The 22,465-nt window shown below is 44.3% G+C and overlaps 1 protein-coding gene across 1 annotated transcript in view; it reads right to left on the bottom strand.

Annotated features, from left to right (window-relative positions):
* Window positions 1-22,465, bottom strand: part of NCKAP1L (NCK associated protein 1 like) — a 616,762-nt gene that overhangs the window by 218,952 nt on the left and 375,345 nt on the right. Inside the window, exons 27-28 of the mRNA XM_063952202.1 lie at window positions 4,283-4,376; window positions 1,805-1,921 (exon numbers count right to left, since the gene is read on the bottom strand). Coding sequence (XP_063808272.1) covers window positions 1,805-1,921; window positions 4,283-4,376 — 211 coding nt within the window. The remainder of the gene's footprint in view (window positions 1-1,804; window positions 1,922-4,282; window positions 4,377-22,465) is intronic.

Here is a 22,465-nt window from a genome sequence, read left to right as displayed (position 1 = left end):
TGTACACTAAATGGGGTGCATACAGTATATCGAATACTTGGACCCTTGAGTTCAGCAGGACATAATTAAAGTCTGACTCAACTGTCTGGGTCCTATATAGACAGTTATATCAAATGTTAATGTTTCCAAGGGGGTAGGTACTAGGAATCGCTGAACCCAACATGCTATGAATACGTGCAGGCACATGTGGCCCTTTTGTACAGACGCTACTTCTAGACAGCGATACTTGTACTGATAATATGGCTTTCAAGCTACAGCAGCTGGGCAGACACCTCCCCCCCCCCTCCCCCTTAACCCCACCCCCACCCCCTGTTTTTTCTTTTCTTTCTGTTTTATTTTGTAAGACTCTACATTGTAATATTCTGTTGTGTTACTAATATTACTTTGTTTTTGCTTGTTTCTCTGTATTTACATAATGAATGCACCTGATACTTGATGCATGACTACAAAGTATGCTTTGTGCAACTGATATCTGTCTATCCCCCATGATTTACTTGTAATCTAATTTTTTCTTAGCTCTTAATTGTAGCTCTCTATAGTATTGTGATCTCTCGTGATTATGGAGCCATATTGTTCTGTCATGTCTTCATAATTGTTATATAACTGAAAATCTGTTATAAAAAGATAAACAAAAACTATAAAAGAAAAACAAAGCTTAGAAATGATAGGATAGAAATGCACGTGGTCAGCCTTGCTATAGTCTTTGTCTTGCTGCAACCGAACCTGTCTGTGCATCATCTTGTTCCTCACCATGCAGTTCTTGTTTTATGCTAATCACACACACTGTGATATCGTCTCTTGGTAACAAAATTAATGTAATGCACAATAATAATACTAATGGACCAAACAAGGTCATTATCTTAGTTCTAGTGCAGTATGGTTGGCACTCTCCCTTGTGTCGGTCCATAGCAGGAATGTACTGACTACACTTGCCCTTGCATTTGTGTCATAGCTCTGCTTCGTGTTTGAAAAAGGAAGAAAATTGTGTCATGCTAGGTGAAAAAAACAACAAGAATTTACTGTAATAAACCCAAATGTTTGATCTGTGATTAGACCTGTGTGATGACGAAGAATGGGAGGTGGGAGAATAGTAAAAACACTATCTTCCTATGCTGCACTTCAGAGTACCATGTGTACCTCATGGTACTCTGTACTGTACCCCAAATTAAAACCACGCACTCTACTATGCCAGATTCACCTCACACTTATAGCCAAATCACACCCCTCAATGGGATGTAGTTGGTTATGTGACTGGCGTTCAGGACACAGACGGTCACATAACCTCCCCCTATATCCCGCCCCCTCACAATCCTGACGGTCGGCATGACGACCAACGGGGACTATTCCCACTCATTGGTGTCCACGACACCCATAGAGTAGAAATAGAACCATGGCGACCGTAGGTCGCCACGGAGCCCGCAGCGTGGAGAGCGCAGCAATCCCTGCACTCGTCACCACCCGCCGGGATTCCGCTGCCGCCAATTCTCCTGACCGCCGGTCACGCATACCTCACCCCTATCAACAATGTCACATACATTACAACACAAAAAAAAACAACCTTCTGGAAACACAATTCATGCATCTTATATTAATATGCAGGTTTAAATATAATAGGATGTGAGAAGTCAGAGGTGTGGGAGCTTATGTGATAATGCCCATATTTTTAAACCAGCAATCACTTACAAGGCAAAACCAGGTTTGTTTTGCCTTGTAAATAATTAGCGCTTTAAAAATATGAGCATTCTCACACAAACTCCCGCACCTCCGGCTTCTCGCACCCATTCCAGTTACCCAGTAGTCTTACCATCATTTTCAATATTGTAAAAGCACATGGGATCAGAGGCCAGCAGTGGTAGACAGACTGCCAGAAACACCTGCAGCAAACAGGCCACCTTGTATTCTTCCTCCAGGGATGAGCTTTCTGTGAAGGAATGGAGACATATGTAACACTGGGGAGAGAACTCCTAAATCTGGACATCATTGTACTCAGTGTCATCCCCATTACACCCACTTCTACCATACACATTTCTGTACCACTGGTCCCAGTCTACATAGACAGTACATTCTAGGGTGTGCTCAGCCTTCTGTCTACTATTTCCAAGCCTACAGCTGTGTAGTGTACTGGGCAACTTCAGCGTCAAGCGTCTTTCTTGGTCAAAATGTGCCTCTTAGTCACTAATAAGAATAAGTAGCAAAATGTAAAGGACAGCGCGCTGCATCTCTGGGAGTGGCTCAGTCATGCCGGGAGTCTCATGCCGTATGGTGTATAGTTGCTAGGTGTATAAGGACACATCTGTACCATACAGATTTCTGTACTAGCCTCATGCCGGCTACTCCCATGTGGAGGATGCCCACTGTCCCATGTCTACCATATACACTATATAATCTGTGCTCATTAGTTTTACTAATTTATTTATTTTAATAGACAGTGCTGCGTCTATGGTCTGAGTAGAAGTAACTATCAGTTCCTGCTGTTCAGCCAGGTGACCTCTGCTCAGACCACAGATGCTGTCATATATTGATTCATTTAAGCCAGAGCTTGAGTTTAGCAATTTCAATCACAAAGTACAGTGTGCATGTGCTGCATACCTGTCATTAATCTGGATGTGTTTCACAGTTCTCTCAATGTGACATCTATTTTAAAGAAATCTACTAAATGGAATTTGAATCTCATACTATGGAAAGCAAACTTGTTGCTATGCACAGGGTCGCCATGGAAAAAATTGGGCTGTAGTATTAAAAGGGGGTGCGATGAGGCATGTGGGGGTTTAGCAATGCACATTGTGCAGAACAGACCCCTTTGTAGACCCTGCGATGCCACTAAGTGTTTGTGGCAGGGTGACTCTGGAGGAGGCATAGCCACACCAAATTGGTGATGTGGCTGCACTTGTTTGGCAGGCATACACCTTATACCTGTCCTCCCCCTCCTCCCCCCCCCCCCCCCCCCCCCTCTCTGCACCCCTGGCAATGCAATATGTTTTACTAAAGTAGCATTACATGTAATTCCAGTGGGTCTTCCAGTGTTTTCAGTTATTTGGGAAGGATGACCTTTTTTTTCCCAAAAGATGACGTGCATTAATTGTAAGGTTATCATGCACAGAACAATCCTACTGCTTGGTGTAAACACTAGATGACAGGACAAAACCCTACTGTTCAGTCCCTTAAACTTTCCAGCATGATCGGGGTCTATTAGTATACGTACATAGATTGACAGTGGTCATCTGCAAAAGGATTTAATAATAAGTGCGATTATAGTCAGGCATCATCATCAAATTCAGGCCAATATAGGCCCAGCTGACCAATAAAGGCTGTAATATCAGTTTGTGATATTCGCTCACAGCCAGTATATACAGTTATTTAATATATCTGTATCAAGCCTTCACCCTTTACAGCTAGCAAGTAAAATTTTTCTTTTGCTTCTCTAAATAATATTATTTGTTTCTTGACTTCTCCAACCTTCTTTCAACTATACATCTTTCATGGTGCTCACTTTCATCTAACGTCAGTTGTTCACTTGTACTGTACAATGTTTTTTTTAGAGGTTTCACACTTGCTCCTGGCCCCACTGTGAATGCTGTCATCCACTTCTTAGTATTAACCTAAACAGTACATTCATTACTGGCCTATCACTCATTATTCATTACTAATTGGTTACATCATCACATGCCAATTACTTCTCTTTGTTTGATACTGTAATTACCATGAAGTAGCATAAAGTGGAATTTACAGTAAATCCCAAACTCAACATGTCATGACCTTATTCCTTTCATCACTGAAGTGCTGCAAAGGTGCCTGGAAATTACAATGCAGAACAGCCACTCCCTTACATGGTGTGGCCCCTAACACCATCACACTGTGTCCCGGCATTTATCTTGGAGGCTCTACTTACATCTTGTCAACAGGATTAAAGGTAAACCTCTTAAGGGATGTACACTATATAATGCTTAGAGACTAACTGTTTACAACCATTGGCTTACATCAGTATTATGCCAGATTTCCTTCTCTTGCCACTCATCCTTTTAAAACGCTATTTCATCCCCATGTATTCAGCCCAATCTGAGCACACTAAAGTACCTTCATTTCATTATTTATCATCCTAAATTTGCCTTAAAGGGGAACAAACTGAATCCAAAATAATCAATTTAGTAAACAATAAACTGCTTAGAATCAAAAGTAATTTAAAGGTTGTGTTTATTTCTTTTAAACAATCTATATTATAAATTGTACAAATAATATGGAACATGATTAGAATTTATTATTTTCAAGGTTTATCAATTTATACCTGTTTTCATGTTTGACAGAGCCACCACCAAACTGGGGTCAACTTCACAGGGGATGCCAGCTGAGGTCGCCAACTCAAAAATACTAAGAGTCACCTACAAGATTAAAGCCACCTTGTTATTGCCATATAATATTGCAGACATTACATTGTATGCGTCACCTGGCAGTCCATTTGATTAAACGATAACAATAATTCCAAAGTTGAAAACAAATAAATAAAACACAAACTGAAAAATAGGTATTGCCCCAGGAGGCCGTAATAATTACACAGCGGTAATTGCTGTAGAAAGCTGGGGATGGAAAAATCATACCGTGCTATTGTCTTTGCTCAAACATGTAATAGGCTGGAATAACATCAGACTAAGGGAAACTGGTCAGTCTTAATGTGCTGCATGATTTTTTTTCCTCCTGCCTAGAGGAAAATTAGTACGTTATTATTAATTGTCAGCGCACGTTCAATTACCCATTAATTTCATATGACTGTGTTTTAAGTTGCTAGCACAACGATAATGTAGAATAATAGCCAAAAGGGCAAAGCAGTGGAAAATAAAAGGGCTTTTCCAGAGAAGGCTTTATCTCTGCTCTGAATGATGTAATAATATATTGTTACATTATTTTAAAAGGTCGTTTTAAATGAAAGGAACTACAGACCCATATGTGGCCAAACTATTCCGCTTTACATAAAACTGTAAATAGGGTTCCCAGTCTCCTGAAGCAAAAAACTAGGACACTTATTTTATATGACGTTTCTCAATGTATAAATGTCTGAATTTCCTTTGGATGACAAATTCAGTAAGAATTTATACCATTACCCATATATTCCCCTTTATTAAATAAAATGCCTCAGAATAAAACTTGAGAGACGAATCAAGGATTAATGGTGTGTTTACATCATCAAGATTTGTAGATGTGAGTATTAGATTATACTGTATTGTATATTGCTGCATGGCTTTCCAACTTCAAAGTAAAGGATGGAGAATGGACACATGGGCATATTCAATTAGCCATATTACTGTGACATGCGTGGAAAAGCTATTCAATAGAACAGCCTTTTCCTCACACCAAAAAATGTGAATGAATACGCAGAAAGTCCCTGATTCCGCGAAATCAATAGTTTTCCCTGCGATTTAACTCCCGGTGGTGCCTTTTTCTTACAGACTTTACCTCACAGTTCCTGAACATGCAAGGAAAAGTACACCCTCGGGAATTAGCAGGTGGGTTAATCCCCACTAATTGAATAGGCTTGGGATGGTAATTAGTCGCTGACTGAATATGCTGCTTAGGGGGTGAATTTACTAAATTTTGAAATCCCAGCATGATTGCATCATTTTACTAAATTCTAAACAGCAGCAAAATGATAAAGAAAAGAAACCATGCTATGGGGGAGATGTACTAAGCCTTGAAAAGTGGTAAATTTCATGGTGATAAAGTACCAGCCAACCAGCTCCTAACTGTTATTTTTCAAATACAGCCTATGACATGACAGTTAGGAGCTGATTGGCTGGTACTTAATCACCATTAAATTTATCACTTTTCAAGGCTTTGTACATATCCCCCTTAAGAACAGAAATTAAGGTTTACATTTCCCCTAATTAAAGGAATGATATCACCAGATTTACTAAGTGGCGGGATCTAAACCACATCAGAAGAGCCCTACTATGTCTAATCAGGCCATCCAATGCATCCCTATGGCAATGACTGTCAGTGAACTGTCATTTGCGCAGAACCTTGTAAAAGGTAGAATTGCATCATCTATGTGGGGGTTTCTGCAAATATTCCAGTAATGTCTACATGGACTGAAGAGGACCTTTTCTCTATGGATACTGCATGTACACTATAAAGTGGTGAATGACGGTGTGGCAGGTTACAGTAAATAATTCAGAGAAAGAGATGTGATGTTGCTGGGCTTCACTGCAGAGGTTATAAATTAGAAACGTATATATTTATTGGTATGCTTTAATAGGAAATGTAGACAAAGATTTCCAAAATTTTAACAGAGGGGGAAGGATAAAACATATAAAGTGACTGACATATGTATAAGAAGTACAGGTTGAGTATCCCATATCCAAATATTCCGAAATACGGAATATTCCGAAATACGGACCTTTTTGAGTGAGAGTGAGATAGTGAAACCTTTGTTTTTTGATGGCTCAATGTACACAAACTTTGTTTTATACACAAAGTTATTAAAAATATTGTATTAAATGTCCTTCAGGCTGTGTGTATAAGGTGTATATGAAACATAAATGAATTGTGTGAATGTACACACACTTTGTTTAATGCACAAAGTTATAAAAAATATTGGCTAAAATTACCTTAAGGCTGTGTGTATAAGGTGTATATGTAACATAAACACATTCTGTGCTTAGATATAGGTAACATCACCATGATATCTCATTATGGTATGCAATTATTCCAAAATACGGAAAAATCCGATATCCAAAATACCTCTGGTCCCAAGCATTTTGGATAAGGGATACTCAACCTGTATAACTGTTTTATATGATTTGATATGGTTTACTGTATCACACCCTTGTCGATATATTGTACAATATCAGAAATTAATAAAATAGGCACTTGAAGATTTGTCCTGAGTTTGGAAGCTACTATAAATATTTCAAGAACTTGGAGCTTTGTTTGAGTACAGCCATTTTTTATCTGGGGACCGGTAATTTTTTTCTTAAAAAAACAAACAAACAATGATAATAGGAAAATAATGCAGGAAAATTGAAGTCTAAATCATGGTTTGTAGACTAAATTTAAGCATTCATTATCAAAAAGGATGCAGCTACTGCATTGGTACTGTGCACCGTCATTATAGCAGTCGGGATCAGTACTAAATGCCGCCGGCCGGAATCCCGTCGGTCGAAATACCGACGCCGGAATCCCGACCACACAATCCCGACAGGGGTGGCGAGCGGAACGCAGCCCCTTGCGGGCACGGTGCCTCGCTACGCTCGGCACACTATTATATTCTCCCTCTATGGGTGTCGTGGACACCCACGGAGGGAGAATATGTCGGGATTGTGGCGGTCGGGATTCCGGGGTCTGTATTTCGACCGCCGGGATTCCGGCCGGCGGCATCTTGACCGTCATCTACAGTAGTCTTGCTGAGGTTAGTGAGGAAGAAAATAGTCATGCAGAAATGAGTCACACAAGTTCTGAGGAAAAAGCTGGCTTCAGTAGGACACATTAAAGAGCAACCACCTCATCTCTTTAGAAGCAAAGGCAAAATCAGAAAGATACTGTACCATGCCTTCATGTAGTGTCCTGCTAATGTTGACACAAACTGAAATGTACTAGCAAGTTGCAACTACATCTATCCTTAAGGGCTAATACTGGGATAATTATGAAGAGAATTAAAATAATGTTCATATAAAGGCAGAGCAAGAAGCCAGCACAGTTGCACTGTGGCTAGCATTGCTCCACCACACAGATGGGGACAGGGGTTTAATTCCAACCAAAGCCCTATCAGTGTGAGGTTTATGTATTCAACCAAGGTGCTTCTGTTTCCTTCCGCATTCTAAAATATACTGGTAGGTTATTGCTCTGCTGACAACATAAAATGTACCCTTGTATAATGTATACTTACATTTGGATATTATTATTATTATTATTATTATTATTATTATTATTATTATTATTATTATTACACTAGCTCAGTGATTTTCAACCTTTTTAAACTCGTGGCACACTAAACAAGATTTAAAAATTGCCAAGGCCATCAGTTTTTTTAATCAAATATCTGCCCCTCATATTTCCACACACCTGCCCCCCCCCCTTAGTAATTCCACACACCAGCTCCCCACTTAGTAATTCCACACACCAGCTCCCCACTTAGTAATTCCACACACCAGCTCCCTACTTAGTAATTCCACACACCAGCTCCCCCCTTTAGTAATTCCACACACAAGCTCCCCCCTTAGTAATTCCACACACCAGCAGCTCCCCCCTTAGTAATTCCACACACCAGCACTCCACTTAGTAATTCCACACACCAGCTCCCCCCTTAGTAATTCCACACACCAGCCCCCCCCCCTTAGTAATTCCACACACCAGCTCCCCACTTAGTAATTCCACCCACCAGCTCCCCCCTTTAGTAATTCCACACACAAGCTCCCCCCTTAGTAATTCCACACACCAGCAGCTCCCCCCTTAGTAATTATACACACCAGCGCCCCCCTTAGTAATTCCACACACCAGCTCCCCCCTTAGTAATTCCACAGACCAGCTCCCCCCTTATAGTAATTCCACACACCAGCTCCCCCCTTTAGTAATTCCACACACCAGCTCCCCCCTTAGTAATTTCACACACCAGCAGCTCCCCCTTAGTAATTCCACACACCAGCAGCTCCCCCCTTAGTAATTCCACACACCAGCACTCCCCTTAGTAATTCCACACACCAGAAGCTCCCCGTTAGAAATTCCACACACCTGCCCCCCCCCCTAGTAATTCCACACACCTGCCCCCCCCCCCCCCCCCCAAGGTAATTCCACACACCAGGTCCCCCCTTAGTAATTCCACACACCAGCTCCCCCCTTAGCAATTCCACACCCGGCCCCAGCACCCATAATAATTTGTCACGCTTTAATAACTAAATATCATTGAGGAGCGCCGTGACCTCACCTCACCAGGCAGCATGGAGCAGCAGAGCACTGTGTGAGTGGGCGGGCGACATGCGGTGAGTCATAGACCCCCGTGATACCTGTGAGAAGGATTGCGGGTGTCTCTGTGGATTCCGTCACCTCCCAGCCCCGGGAGGTGACGTGTGCAGGGAGTCCCCGGGCTCCTCCTCCTCCTCCCACCTGCAGCCGGAAGGACAAATGGCTGTGCTGCGGGGGAGAAGGATGAGGGGGGCTGCACCAGCATCACGGAGGCAGCACCTTACTGCACACAGGTATGCCGGGGGGAAAGTCATCGTGAGCGGCTCGGGGCGGAGGTGGTAAGAAGCCCATAGGCTTCTATACGGTATTGCCATCCAAGGCGGCGAAAGCCCAGTGGCCGGGGGTTAGTACATATGAAAATGCGGTAAAACCCCCGAAAACGGGGGTTTTACCACATTTTCCCTTTAGTACATGCTGCCCATTGTACTTGGGCGCTTCACATATGAATTAACTTCATACGCTCTGGTAGCTCTTGTAATCACTGGCAGCATCTGTCTTAAGACTCCTGAGAAAACAAATGTGACTCCGCCCACTAATCTCACATCATTTTGTACGGCATTTGAGAAAGTAACAAACTCAGGGACAAATTTAAACTCTTGTATGTAAGGGTTTACTTCATGTAGCTCTGATATGGGGCATGTTTAATTGAGCATGAATATTTTAAAAATCCCACTGCGCTGGGTTTTTCCTATTCAATTAAAAGAGAGAAAATGAGCTGGTGATTTCTATCTTCTTCCTCCGGATTCCGGTGGCTGGTATTCTGCAGCAGCAATGTGTGTAGGTATGTGTGAGTGTGTGTGAGACCTGTCAGGTGTGTGACCCCGGTGTGTGTGTGTGTGTGTGTGTGTGTGTGTGTGTGTGTGTGTGTGTGTGTGTGTGTGTGTGTGTGTGTTTGTCCGACCCCTCTCCCCCACATGTGTGTGCTTATGAAGTGGCAAGCAATAGAGAAAGAAATACTTCCAGCATCTAGCTGAGTTGATAAGCTTCAAAGGCCTTCATTCTGGTTTGCAGACATCTTGCACTAAGCTGTAGTCACAATGCACTGTATTTCTGGGTTGTCTTTAACCGAGTGACATTACTATGGGGGTGCGGGCTCCTCCGCAGTGAGCCGCATGCGGCAATGTGACATTCTACTGCAGCACTTGCACCCTGTCACAGAGGAGGAACTGACACTGCAGGCACTAGTCTCCGAGGGCAGCCCAGCTTCTTCAGAGATGCTGGACATGCCATAAGAGTGATTTAATTGGGATTCCCTTTGAAGCCCCACCCCTTTATATTAGGTCACTCCCAGTGGCGTAACTAGAAATTTTTCTCCCCCAAGCCAAAAAATTCTTCGGCGCCCCCCCATCCCTCATCCCCCATCCCCCATAATTGGCACTAGTAAAGGGACAAAAAAGTGTGTGTGGCTTCGAAATGGGCGTGGCTTCACATAAAGGGGCGTGGCATTGCAGGAAAAGACTACCTAATACCCCAGTTTTGCAACCTGCACGCCCAGACGTTAGCCACCACAGGAAAGAAAAATAATCCTGATTCATGCCCCTTACATTATTTGTCATTTTTCCTCCTTATAGTAATGCCCAGTATACATTATGCCACATACTGCAATGGCCCTTAGACATTATGCCACACACAATAATGCACATGACACAATATGCACACACCGTAATGCCCCCGACACATTATGCCACACACCATAATGCCTGTGACACATTATGACAGGAATCGCAATGCCCGTTATACATTATGCTACACACTGCAATGCCCCTGATACATTATAGCACATACAATGTCTGTGACACATTATGACACACACCACAATGACCCTGAGACATTATACCACATACCACAATGCCCGTGATATAGTATACAACACACCGTAATGCCTGACACATTATGACACACACCGCAATGTCCGTGATACATTATGCCACACACTGCAATGACCCTGAGACATTATACCACATATCACAATGCCCGTGATATAGTATACCATACACCGTAATGCCTGTGACACATACCGCAATGCCCGTTATACCCTATGCCACACACTGCAATGCCCGTTATACATTAAGCCACACTGCAATGCCCCTGAGACATTATACCACATACCACAATGCCCGTGATATAGTATGCCACACACCGTAATGCCTGTGACACATTATGACACACACCGCAATGTCCGTGATACATTATGCCACACACCGTAATGCCCATTACACATTAAGTCCTACAGTAAGGCTTCTAATTACTTTTAAATTACCCGCTCGTTGCCAGGGGTTTCATGCTCTTGGTTCCATGCACGGTGCCAGGGGTTTTTATGCTCAGGGTGTCATGCTCGTTGCCAGGGGTTTCATGCACTGGGTGTCATGCTCGTTGCCAGGGGTTTCATGCACTGGGTGTCATGCTCATTGCTAGGGGGTTGTGCTTGTTGCTAGGGCTGTGCTCCCAGTGCCACATATACCCCAGTGCCAGATATTCCCTCACAGTGCCAGGTACTCACATGTCTCCAGTGCCAAATATAGCCCCCCCATGCGCCAGGTACACATATACCCCCCAGTGCCACATATGCCCCCAGTGCCAGATATTCCCCCACAGTGCCAGGTACTCACATGCCCCCAGTGCCAAATATAGCCCCCCCCATGTGCCAGGTACACATATACCCCCCCCCAGTGCCACATATGCCCCCAGTGCCAGATATTCCCCCACAGTGCAAGGTACTCACATGCCCCCAGTGACATATATAGCCCCCCCCACCCCCATGTGCCAGGTACACATATACCCCCCAGTGCCACATATGCCCCCTCAGTGCCACATATGCCCCCCGAAGTGCTCCCCCTCCCCCTGTGCCGAATATGCTCCTCCAGTGCCAGTTAAATCCCCCCCCGCACTCCCCCGATCGGAGGGACACGGAGGGCACAGCGCGCGCCTCTCCTGTGTCCCTCCTGCGTCTCCGGTGGGTCTGTTAAAGGAAGTGCCGGTTCGTGAGCCAATCAGAGCTCACGAACGGCACTTCATTTATTAGACCCGCCGGAGACGCAGGAGGGACACAGGAGAGGCGCGCGCTGTGCCTTCTGTGTCCCTCCTTACAGCAGCGGAGGGAAGGAGGGAGAGGAGACAGCAGATTGACATGCGGACGCTCGTCCGCATGTCAATCTGCGCTAAATCAGTGGCGGTGCCCCTAAGCCACCGCGAGGGCTGCGGGGGCAGTAGTTACGCCACTGGTCACTCCCTCTTTTCGGATGCACATGGTGGGGTGGGGGACCCCTGATTTACCTTACTCTCTATACCCCTTGCTTTTAACATATCAACAGCATCATACCCAGTGACGATACGTAATGGGTGCAGTGCGTGCGGTGCACACGGCCCTCCGGGGTCCAGGGGGGCTTGTTGGGCAGCAGGTATCTGGGCGGCCGGGGCGGTATTTAATGTGGTACTGCATATTGGCCCGTACCTCCATACGTAAACCACTGAAATTTTGTGGGCCTATATTAATGGAGCTATAGCTCCGCCTTCCCCATTGTTAATCCAGGTCTGTTTGTGTAATATAAACACACCAGACAAAATAAAATGGAATGTGGAAAATCACGGTACATGAACATGCTTGTAGATGGTGACACTAAAACTATTGGATGATCATTGTGTATGTCTGAGGATACAATGCGAATTTGTTGAAATATTGTCTATTTCAGGTGGAACCATGGGTCGTACACTTGATGTGACTGAGTGGCAAAAGGGATCCATTGTTTTTGGCCGAGAGCAGGGGTTAAAGTGGGAGGGAACAAGGTGGAACTGAGTTCCACCACCTGTAATGGTAGCGGGAACTAGTTCCATCACTTCCATTGCCCTGCACAGTAATTCCAACTGAAAAACTGCCCCATCACCTATATCAATAGACGATGCAGGCGGTGCTAGTGTTACTGATGATCTGCAGCCACCTCCCCTTCCTCGGGTCCTTTTGGCTCCATGCTCCTCCTCCATCTACAGCTCACTCCTCCTGGTACTCACTGTATCTGTTGGACGGCATTCATTCCCTCCTCAGGTCCCAGTGGCTTCCTTTTTTGGCACAGTGTATGTGATGTCATGCTGTCACTGCTGCTGAAGTGAAGAGGAGTAGAAGTAGGGCACTAAGTTACAGTATGCAGGGGGGTGCCAAAAACACTAGCACTGGCTTCACTTAATGTGTGTGTGTGTGTGGGGGGGGGGGGGGGGGGTAGTGGTAGGTGGAGAGAGAGCATAGTCATAGCCTGGAGGAGGTGGCGGCGTTTGTTGGTGTGCCCTTAAGGACAGTGAGTAGTATCCATCTGCAGTGAAAGAAGCATGGACACAAAGAAGCTCAGCCATGGAACAGTGCCGAAAGTCGTTCATGACAAATTGGGACTGCAGGCATTTAGGGTGGCTAGCAACCACCAATCAGTTCCAAATGCATCAGGAGCTGCTCCAACAGTACAATGCCGGACCCAACCAAACAGTCCACAGTCCCAGATCTGGCGAATTGGAGGGCCACGTGAGATGTGGCATGTCAGTCTGGTGCTCTGCAAACCAATCCAAGCCTTTTCTGCCACTGTTGTGCCGCCGAGATTCTTGGTTTCCATGCTTCTTTAACTGTAGATGGATACTACTCACTGTCTTGGAGGGCAAGCAAGTTTATTTTAAAAAAAAATAGAAACATTGGTTAACATTGAGTAACATCAGTCTTACAAAACCAATGTTTTAGGACTAAACAATGTTTTGTGTTTTGCAACCAATGTTAAAAAACATTGTTTAACCTATGTTTCCTTTCGATGTCCCATCCCTAATTTTATCTGATCATTTTTAAGAGTGCCCCAAAAAGGAATTACTTACTTATTGGTTACTGCTAATTTAGGTTTTTGTTCTCTGAGTACATATACTGTTTACACTAGGGTCAACATACTCAGAAGCCAATTAACCTACGTGTATATTTCTTAGGCTGTGGAAGAAAAATGGGAGCCCCAGAGGAAACCCACAAAAACACAAGGAGAACATCCAAATTCAAATGCCAGCCAAAGCTAACAAAGTGTCTCTGTTAAAATTAGCGTTCTTATTAGCAGAAGTACATTGTAATTGTGGAAAGGCTTATCAATTACTTACCAATGTATACAAATGAGAGGTCTGACATATTACTTGGTCATAAGCAGTTACAGTAAGCAGCCTTAAGTCTTTTTTTTGGCACTATTATCATCATTATTATAATAATGAATAATTTTATTAATATTATTATTATTATTATTATTATTATTATTATTACTACTATTACTACTGTTGCTATTTCTGCTACTAAATAGGGGAAACATATTTTTCTTATTTACTATTATCTAATAAATATCCTATACTATAAAAATATGGAGCTAGAAGACAGAACAGTTGGTAAAATAGTCCCTACCAAGATTCCCATAGAACAATGTGTTGCTGGTTTTTGACTTTGATATGTACAAATAACATATGTCACGCTGCGGTTTACTACAGCTCTGTCACTACGTGGCTTTGATATGCTATACAGATCCATTGATTCCTACAGCAGTTGCTACCATATGCCACAAGTGACTTCACTCATCTCCACAAGATACCTTGTTGATATGTGGTGTCAGTTATTACTTAATACTCGCCCCATAAATTTCTGAATACGCTACAGTACCTGTACACATCTTCCACAAGGAAACTTTCCTGAAAAGAAACTCTGCATAAGGCAAGACATGCTGTTTAGTATTCCTTCAAACTCTACCCCTGACAAGACATGTCTCGTGTCTGCTATCTCTTAGTCACGTCAAGATCTCTCTCAGTGCAACGCATCACCAGGCAGCTCTCAGCATGGTACCACACGATGCAGGCAACGCAGACACAATCCGCATGATTTTGCTGCCAGAAAGGCTGAGTCCAGAACATAACAATTGAATATTTGGTTCTGTAATCTAGAGGAAAATGTTGGTTTATCTTCACAACGTTGCAAAGCTCCAGATTATGCTTAAGGAATTTAAGGTCAAATGATGACCTCAGTGGAGGCTTGGGAAGATAATCAAAATAAAATATAACAGATGCCAAATTTATAATTAGTCTTTATTTTGTCAACTAAGTTCTGGAGAAATAAATCAACTTTGATTACTTTGATGTCACATTACCCTATAAGAAAACTTCAAGATTAATTTGCAAAAATCTGTATTCTCTTGTTGCCTCTGTGTGTTTTTCCCATTATCAATTTACATGTTTAAATTACTCGCTGTAATAGTTTTGTATTCTGTTATTTAGATCACGTTTCCAGTGCCAGCTTGTAGCGGTTTGTTTATATCGTACAATCCTTTAGAATAGGTTCTGGGCAGGGACATTTTCAGGGCCATAGTGAGAGCAATTGGTTCCTGCTGCTCAGGGCACAAGAACAAAGGGAGTGACATGGCTACTGTCCTTGCGGCACTTGTGTCTGGCACATCGGGGAGCTGAAGTATCCCTGAGGATGTGTCTGGCAGACCGCTTGAAGCTTTCTCCTAACAGTTCTGATAGTGAAGAACCCACCACCAGGCAAAAGACAGAATAAATAAGGCAAGAAGAACACAATGGGAAAAAAAGAGAAGCACAGAGGAACCAGTGATCTGAGGCAGGGCAGCAAGAATTTTAGGAGCAGGTGAAAACCCTGTGTGTGGGGAAGTGGGGGGGAAAGGGGGGGGGGGGGAGTCAAAGGACTATTCTGGGTGCAAAACCCAGTGTTGCTGCCCAGTGCAATCAACATTCTCTTTTTAAAGGATCTATATACAGGAAAAATGACAGCTATCATTACTAAAATAAATTGGGTAACTCATCTACGTGGACTCATGAGTTATAGTTTTATCTATGCATGAGATTGCATTAAATAAGGACAAAACAGAAACCAGAGGAAATAATTTACATGTTTCACAGAAGCATCATCAGAGTGGTATTATAAGTGGTCATATATACTGAGAAAACTAACCTTTGGATTTTCTAGTAAAATAGTTAGTGAACTAGGTGGAAACCACACTGGAGTGTGTCTAGTAAGTGGGAGGAGAGGAAAGTGGTAAGGTAGCTGCTGACATCTAAAGGATCTTGGAGACAAAGAGACGGAAGAGATAAGACAGTTGTTGGAGAATCAGGGTCAATAGAGTTTTTTTTATTCAAAAGCATGATTGAAGAAAAGGAGCTGGATGAGAAGGACAGATTGAAGAGTCTTGAGCGGTACGTGGAGCAGTGGTAGGAGGAAAGGACAGGGTGGACAGGCAGTTGAAATTAAAATAATTAAAAATAACAGCAGGTTGTGGCTGCAGAAAAAAATGCTTTATTTAATTAGCTAAAACTATTTTTATACATTTTGGGTTATATGAAAATGATTATTATTACTGTATCTTTGCTGATTTTTATATTTTCCCTATATTTTAATTTTTGGTTAAGGCGCTGGATTCCCAAGCATGGGTCACTTGTGCGCATTTGCCTTTACACTTGCCTGGCAAAGCAGTACAATCAGCTTTACCGCTGCCAAGCAAATATCACCGAGCTGGGTATCGCTCAGATGGTCCAACAAAGTTGTAAATGTAAAATGTGGCAGCAGAATATTCTTTATTATAGCAATAACATCTTTACTATTGGTGATCTTTGTTAGACCGACCAATGAATCTATTATATTTACAGCGGCCTCTGAATGTAAGGGGGGAAAAGTATCAAACCTTCTAAAGAGTGGATAGGTGACAAGCGGAGAAGTTGCCAATAGTAACCAATCAGGTTCTAGCTAGATTTAGCAAGTAAATTCCATAAACTGATAGGTACAAGCTGAAGGTTTGCTACATCTCCAGCTAAATTCCCATACAAATTTTACCAAATGAAATCTCATGGGAACTGTTCAGATATTTTCTATGACTGCCTGTCATTGCCTGATGTTACTCCATGTGCAGGATCTATGGGCACTGACGAAGCCACTACTGTCACTGACACTGCAGAAATTGATTAGTTGTCATGTTCGGGGCGTGTCTCAGCCTATATATGTAATCTCGTATGTAGGGTTAGACTGGCCCACAGGGATACATGTGGATCCCCTGGTTGGCCTCACTACCTGGGGGTTCACTCCCTCCTGTAGGGATCAGATTCCAGATTGTCCACTTGAACTATACATTATACATATGTTACCTTATACTGCAAAGGACTATGGTATATTTTTTTACAGTGCATTGGTGCTATTAATATGGCACATTATCATGCATGCACTTGATGTATTTACTAGAGATGTGCACCGGAAATTTTTCGGGTTTTGTGTTTTGGTTTTGGGTTCGGTTCCGCGGCCGTGTTTTGGGTTCGAACGCGTTTTGGCAAAACCTCACCGAATTATTTTTTTTCGGATTCGGGTGTGTTTTGGATTCGGGTGTTTTTTTCAAAAAACCCTAAAAAACAGCTTAAATCATAGAATTTGGGGGTCATTTTGATCCCAAAGTATTATTAACCTCAATAACCATAATTTCTACTCATTTTCAGTCTATTCTGAACACCTCACACCTCACAATATTATTTTTAGTCCTAAAATTTGCACCGAGGTCGCTGGATGGCTAAGCTAAGCGACCCAAGTGGCCGACACAAACACCTGGCCCATCTAGGAGTGGCACTGCAGTGTCACGCAGGATGGCCCTTCCAAAAAATACTCCCCAAACAGCACATGACGCAAAGAAGAAAAAAAAGAGGCGCAATGAGGTAGCTGTGTGAGTAAGCTAAGCGACCCTAGTGGCCGACACAAACACCTGGCCCATCTAGGAGTGGCACTGCAGTGTCACGCAGGATGGCCCTTCCAAAAAACACTCCCCAAACAGCACATGACGCAAAGAAGAAAAAAAAAGAGGCGCAATGAGGTAGCTGTGTGACTAAGCTCAGCGACCCAAGTGGCCGACACAAACACCTGGCCCATCTAGGAGTGGCACTGCAGTGTCACGCAGGATGGCCCTTCCAAAAAATACTCCCCAAACAGCACATGACGCAAAGAAGAAAAAAAAGAGGCGCAATGAGATAGCTGTGTGAGTAAGCTAAGCGACCCTAGTGGCCGACACAAACACCTGGCCCATCTAGGAGTGGCACTGCAGTGTCACGCAGGATGGCCCTTCCAAAAAACACTCCCCAAACAGCACATGACGCAAAGAAAAATTAAAGAAAAAAGAGGTGCAAGATGGAATTGTCCTTGGGCCCTCCCACCCACCCTTATGTTGTATAAACAGGACATGCACACTTTAACCAACCCATCATTTCAGTGACAGGGTCTGCCACACGACTGTGACTGAAATGACGGGTTGGTTTGGACCGCCACCAAAAAAGAAGCAATTAATCTCTCCTTGCACAAACTGGCTCTACAGAGGCAAGATGTCCACCTCATCATTATCCTCCGATTCATCACCGTGTACATCCCCCTCCTCACAGATTATCAATTCGTCCCCACTGGAATCCACCATCTTAGCTCCCTGTGTACTTTGTGGAGGCAATTGCTGCTGGTCAATGTCTCCACGGAGGAATTGATTATAATTCATTTTAATGAACATCATCTTCTCCACATTTTCTGGAAGTAACCTCGTACGCCGATTGCTGACAAGGTGAGCGGCGGCACTAAACACTCTTTCGGAGTACACACTTGTGGGAGGGCAACTTAGGTAGAATAAAGCCAGTTTCTGCAAGGGCCTCCAAATTGCCACTTTTTCCTGCCAGTATACGTACGGACTGTCTGACGTGCCTACTTGGATGCGGTCACTCATATAATCCTCCACCATTCTTTCAATGGAGAGAGAATCATATGCAGTGCCAGTAGACGACATGTCCGTAATCGTTGGCAGGTCCTTCAGTCCGGACCAGATGTCAGCATCAGCAGTCGCTCCAGACTGCCCTGCATCACCGCCAGCGGGTGGGCTCGGAATTCTTAGCCTTTTCCTCGCACCCCCAATTGCGGGAGAATGTGAAGGAGGAGCTGTTGACCGATCAAGTTCCACTTGACTTGATAATTTTCCCACCAGCAGGTCTTTGAACCCCTGCAGACTTGTGTCTGCCGGAAAGAGAGATCCAACGTAGGTTTTAAATCTAGGATCGAGCACGGTGGCCAAAATGTAGTGCTCTGATTTCAACAGATTGACCACCCGTGAATCCTGGTTAAGCGAATTAAGGGCTCCATCCACAAGTCCCACATGCCTAGCGGAATCGCTATGTCTTAGCTTCTCCTTCAATGTCTCCAGCTTCTTCTGCAAAAGCCTGATGAGGGGAATGACCTGACTCAGGCTGGCAGTGTCTGAACTGACTTCACGTGTGGCAAGTTCAAAAGGTTGCAGAACCTTGCACAACGTTGAAATCATTCTCCACTGCGCTTGAGACAGGTGCATTCCACCTCCTTTGCCTATATCGTGGCCAGATGTATAGGCTTGAATGGCCTTTTGCTGCTCCTCAATCCTCTGAAGCATATAGAGGGTTGAATTCCACCTCGTTACCACTTCTCGCTTCAGATGATGGCAGGGCAGGTTCAGGCGTTTTTGGTGTTGCTCCAGTCTTCTGTACGTGGTGCCTGTACGCCGAAAGTGTCCCGCAATTCTTCTGGCCACCGACAGCATCTCTTGCACGCCCCTCTCGTTTTTTAAATAATTCTGCACCACCAAATTCAAGGTATGTGCAAAACATGGGACGTGCTGGAATTTGCCCAGATATAATGCACGCACAATATTGCTGGCGTTGTCCGATGCCACAAATCCACAGGAGAGTCCAATTGGGGTAAGCCATTCTGCGATGATCTTCCTCAGTTGCCGTAAGAGGTTTTCAGCTGTGTGCGTATTCTGGAAAGCGGTGATACAAAGCGTAGCCTGCCTAGGAAAGAGTTGGCGTTTGCGAGATGCTGCTACTGGTGCCGCCGCTGCTGTTCTTGCGGCGGGAGTCAATACATCTACCCAGTGGGCTGTCACAGTCATATAGTCCTGAGTCTGCCCTGCTCCACTTGTCCACATGTCCGTGGTTAAGTGGACATTGGGTACAACTGCATTTTTTAGGATACTGGTGAGTATTTTTCTGAGGTCTGTGTACATTTTCGGTATCGCCTGCCTAGAGAAATGGAACCTAGATGGTATTTGGTACCTGGGACACAGTACCTCAATCAAGTCTATAGTTGGCTCTGAAGTAATGATGGATACCGGAACCACGTTTCTCACCGCCCAGGATGCCAAGGCCTCAGTTATCCGCTTTGCAGCAGGATGACTGCTGTGATATTTCATCTTCCTCGCAAAGGACTGTTGGACAGTCAATTGCTTGGTGGAAGTAGTAAAAGTGGTCTTACGACTTCCCCTCTGGGATGACCATCGACTCCCAGCAGCAACAACAGCAGCGCCAGCAGCAGTAGGCGTTACACTCAAGGATGCATCGGAGGAATCCCAGGCAGGAGAGGACTCGTCAGAATTGCCAGTGACATGACCTGCAGGACTATTGGCATTCCTGGGGAAGGAGGAAATTGACACTGAGGGAGTTGGTGGGGTGGTTTGCGTGAGCTTGGTTACAAGAGGAAGGGATTTACTGGTCAGTGGACTGCTTCCGCTGTCGCCCAAAGTTTTTGAACTTGTCACTGACTTATGATGAATGCGCTGCAGGTGACGTATAAGGGAGGATGTTCCGAGGTGGTTAACGTCCTTACCCCTACTTATTACAGCTTGACAAAGGCAACACACGGCTTGACACCTGTTGTCCGCATTTCTGTTGAAATACTTCCACACCGAAGAGCTGATTTTTTTGGTATTTTCACCAGGCATGTCAATGGCCATATTCCTCCCACGGACAACAGGTGTCTCCCCGGGTGCCTGACTTAAACAAACCACCTCACCATCAGAATCCTCCTTGTCAATTTCCTCCCCAGCGCCAGCAACACCCATATCCTCCTCATCCTGGTGTACTTCAACACTGACATCTTCAATCTGACTATCAGGAACTGGACTGCGGGTGCTCCTTCCAGCACTTGCAGGGGGCGTGCAAATGGTGGAAGGCGCATGCTCTTCACGTCCAGTGTTGGGAAGGTCAGGCATCGCAACCGACACAATTGGACTCTCCTTGTGGATTTGTGATTTCGAAGAACGCACAGTTCTTTGCTGTGCTTTTGCCAGCTTAAGTCTTTTCATTTTTCTAGCGAGAGGCTGAGTGCTTCCATCCTCATGTGAAGCTGAACCACTAGCCATGAACATAGGCCAGGGCCTCAGCCGTTCCTTGCCACTCCGTGTGGTAAATGGCATATTGGCAAGTTTACGCTTCTCCTCCGACGATTTTAATTTAGATTTTTGAGTCCTTTTTTTACTGATCTTTTGTGTTTTGGATTTTACATGCTCTGTACTATGACATTGGGCATCGGCCTTGGCAGACGACGTTGATGGAATTTCATCGTCTCGGCCATGACTAGTGGCAGCAGCTTCAGCAAGAGGTGGAAGTGGATCTTGATCTTTCCCTATTTTTGGAACCTAAACATTTTTGTTCTCCATATTTTAATAGGCACAACTAAAAGGCACCTCAGGTAAACAATGGAGATGGATGGATACTAGTATACTTATGGATGACGAGTGACTGACGACACAGAGGTAGCTACAGCCGTGGACTACCGTACTGCGTCTGCTAGTATAGAGATGATAATTAATGATATAAAAAAAAAAAAATAAGAATTTACTCACCGGTAATTCTATTTCTCGTAGTCCGTAGTGGATGCTGGGAACTCCGTAAGGACCATGGGGAATAGCGGGCTCCGAAGGAGGCTGGGAGGCTGGGCACTCTAGAAAGATTTATGACTACCTGGTGTGCACTGGCTCCTCCCACTATGACCCTCCTCCAAGCCTCAGTTAGGACACTGTGCCCGGACGAGCTGACATAATAAGGAAGGATTTAGAATCCCGGGTAAGACTCTTACCAGCCACACCAATCACACCGTACAACTCATGATACTATATCCAGTTTGACAGTATGAAAACAACTGAGCCTCTCAACAGATGGCTCAACAATAACCCTTTAGTTAACAATAACTATTTTCAAGTATTGCAGACAATCCGCACTTGGGATGGGCGCCCAGCATCCACTACGGACTACGAGAAATAGAATTACCGGTGAGTAAATTCTTATTTTCTCTGACGTCCTAGTGGATGCTGGGAACTCCGTAAGGACCATGGGGATTATACCAAAGCTCCCAAATGGGCGGGAGAGTGCGGATGACTCTGTAGCACTGAATGAGAGAACTCCAGGTCCTCCTCAGCCAGGGTATCAAATTTGTAGAATTTTGCAAACGTGTTTGCCCCTGACCAAGTATCTGCTCGGCAAAGTTGTAAAGCCGAGACCCCTCGGGCAGCCGCCCAAGATGAGCCCACCTTCCTTGAGGAATGGGCATTTACAGATTATGGCTGTGGTATGCCTGCCACAGAATGTGCAAGCTGAATTGTACTACAAATCCAGCGAGCAATAGACTGCTTAGAAGCAGGAGCACCCAGCTTGTTGGGTGCATACAGGATAAACAGCGAGTCAGAGTTTCTGACTCCAGCCGTCC

This window comes from Pseudophryne corroboree, chromosome 2 (assembly GCF_028390025.1).
Source record: "Pseudophryne corroboree isolate aPseCor3 chromosome 2, aPseCor3.hap2, whole genome shotgun sequence".
Classification (NCBI taxonomy): domain Eukaryota; kingdom Metazoa; phylum Chordata; class Amphibia; order Anura; family Myobatrachidae; genus Pseudophryne; species Pseudophryne corroboree.
This window is presented reverse-complemented; position numbering and strand designations above follow the sequence as displayed.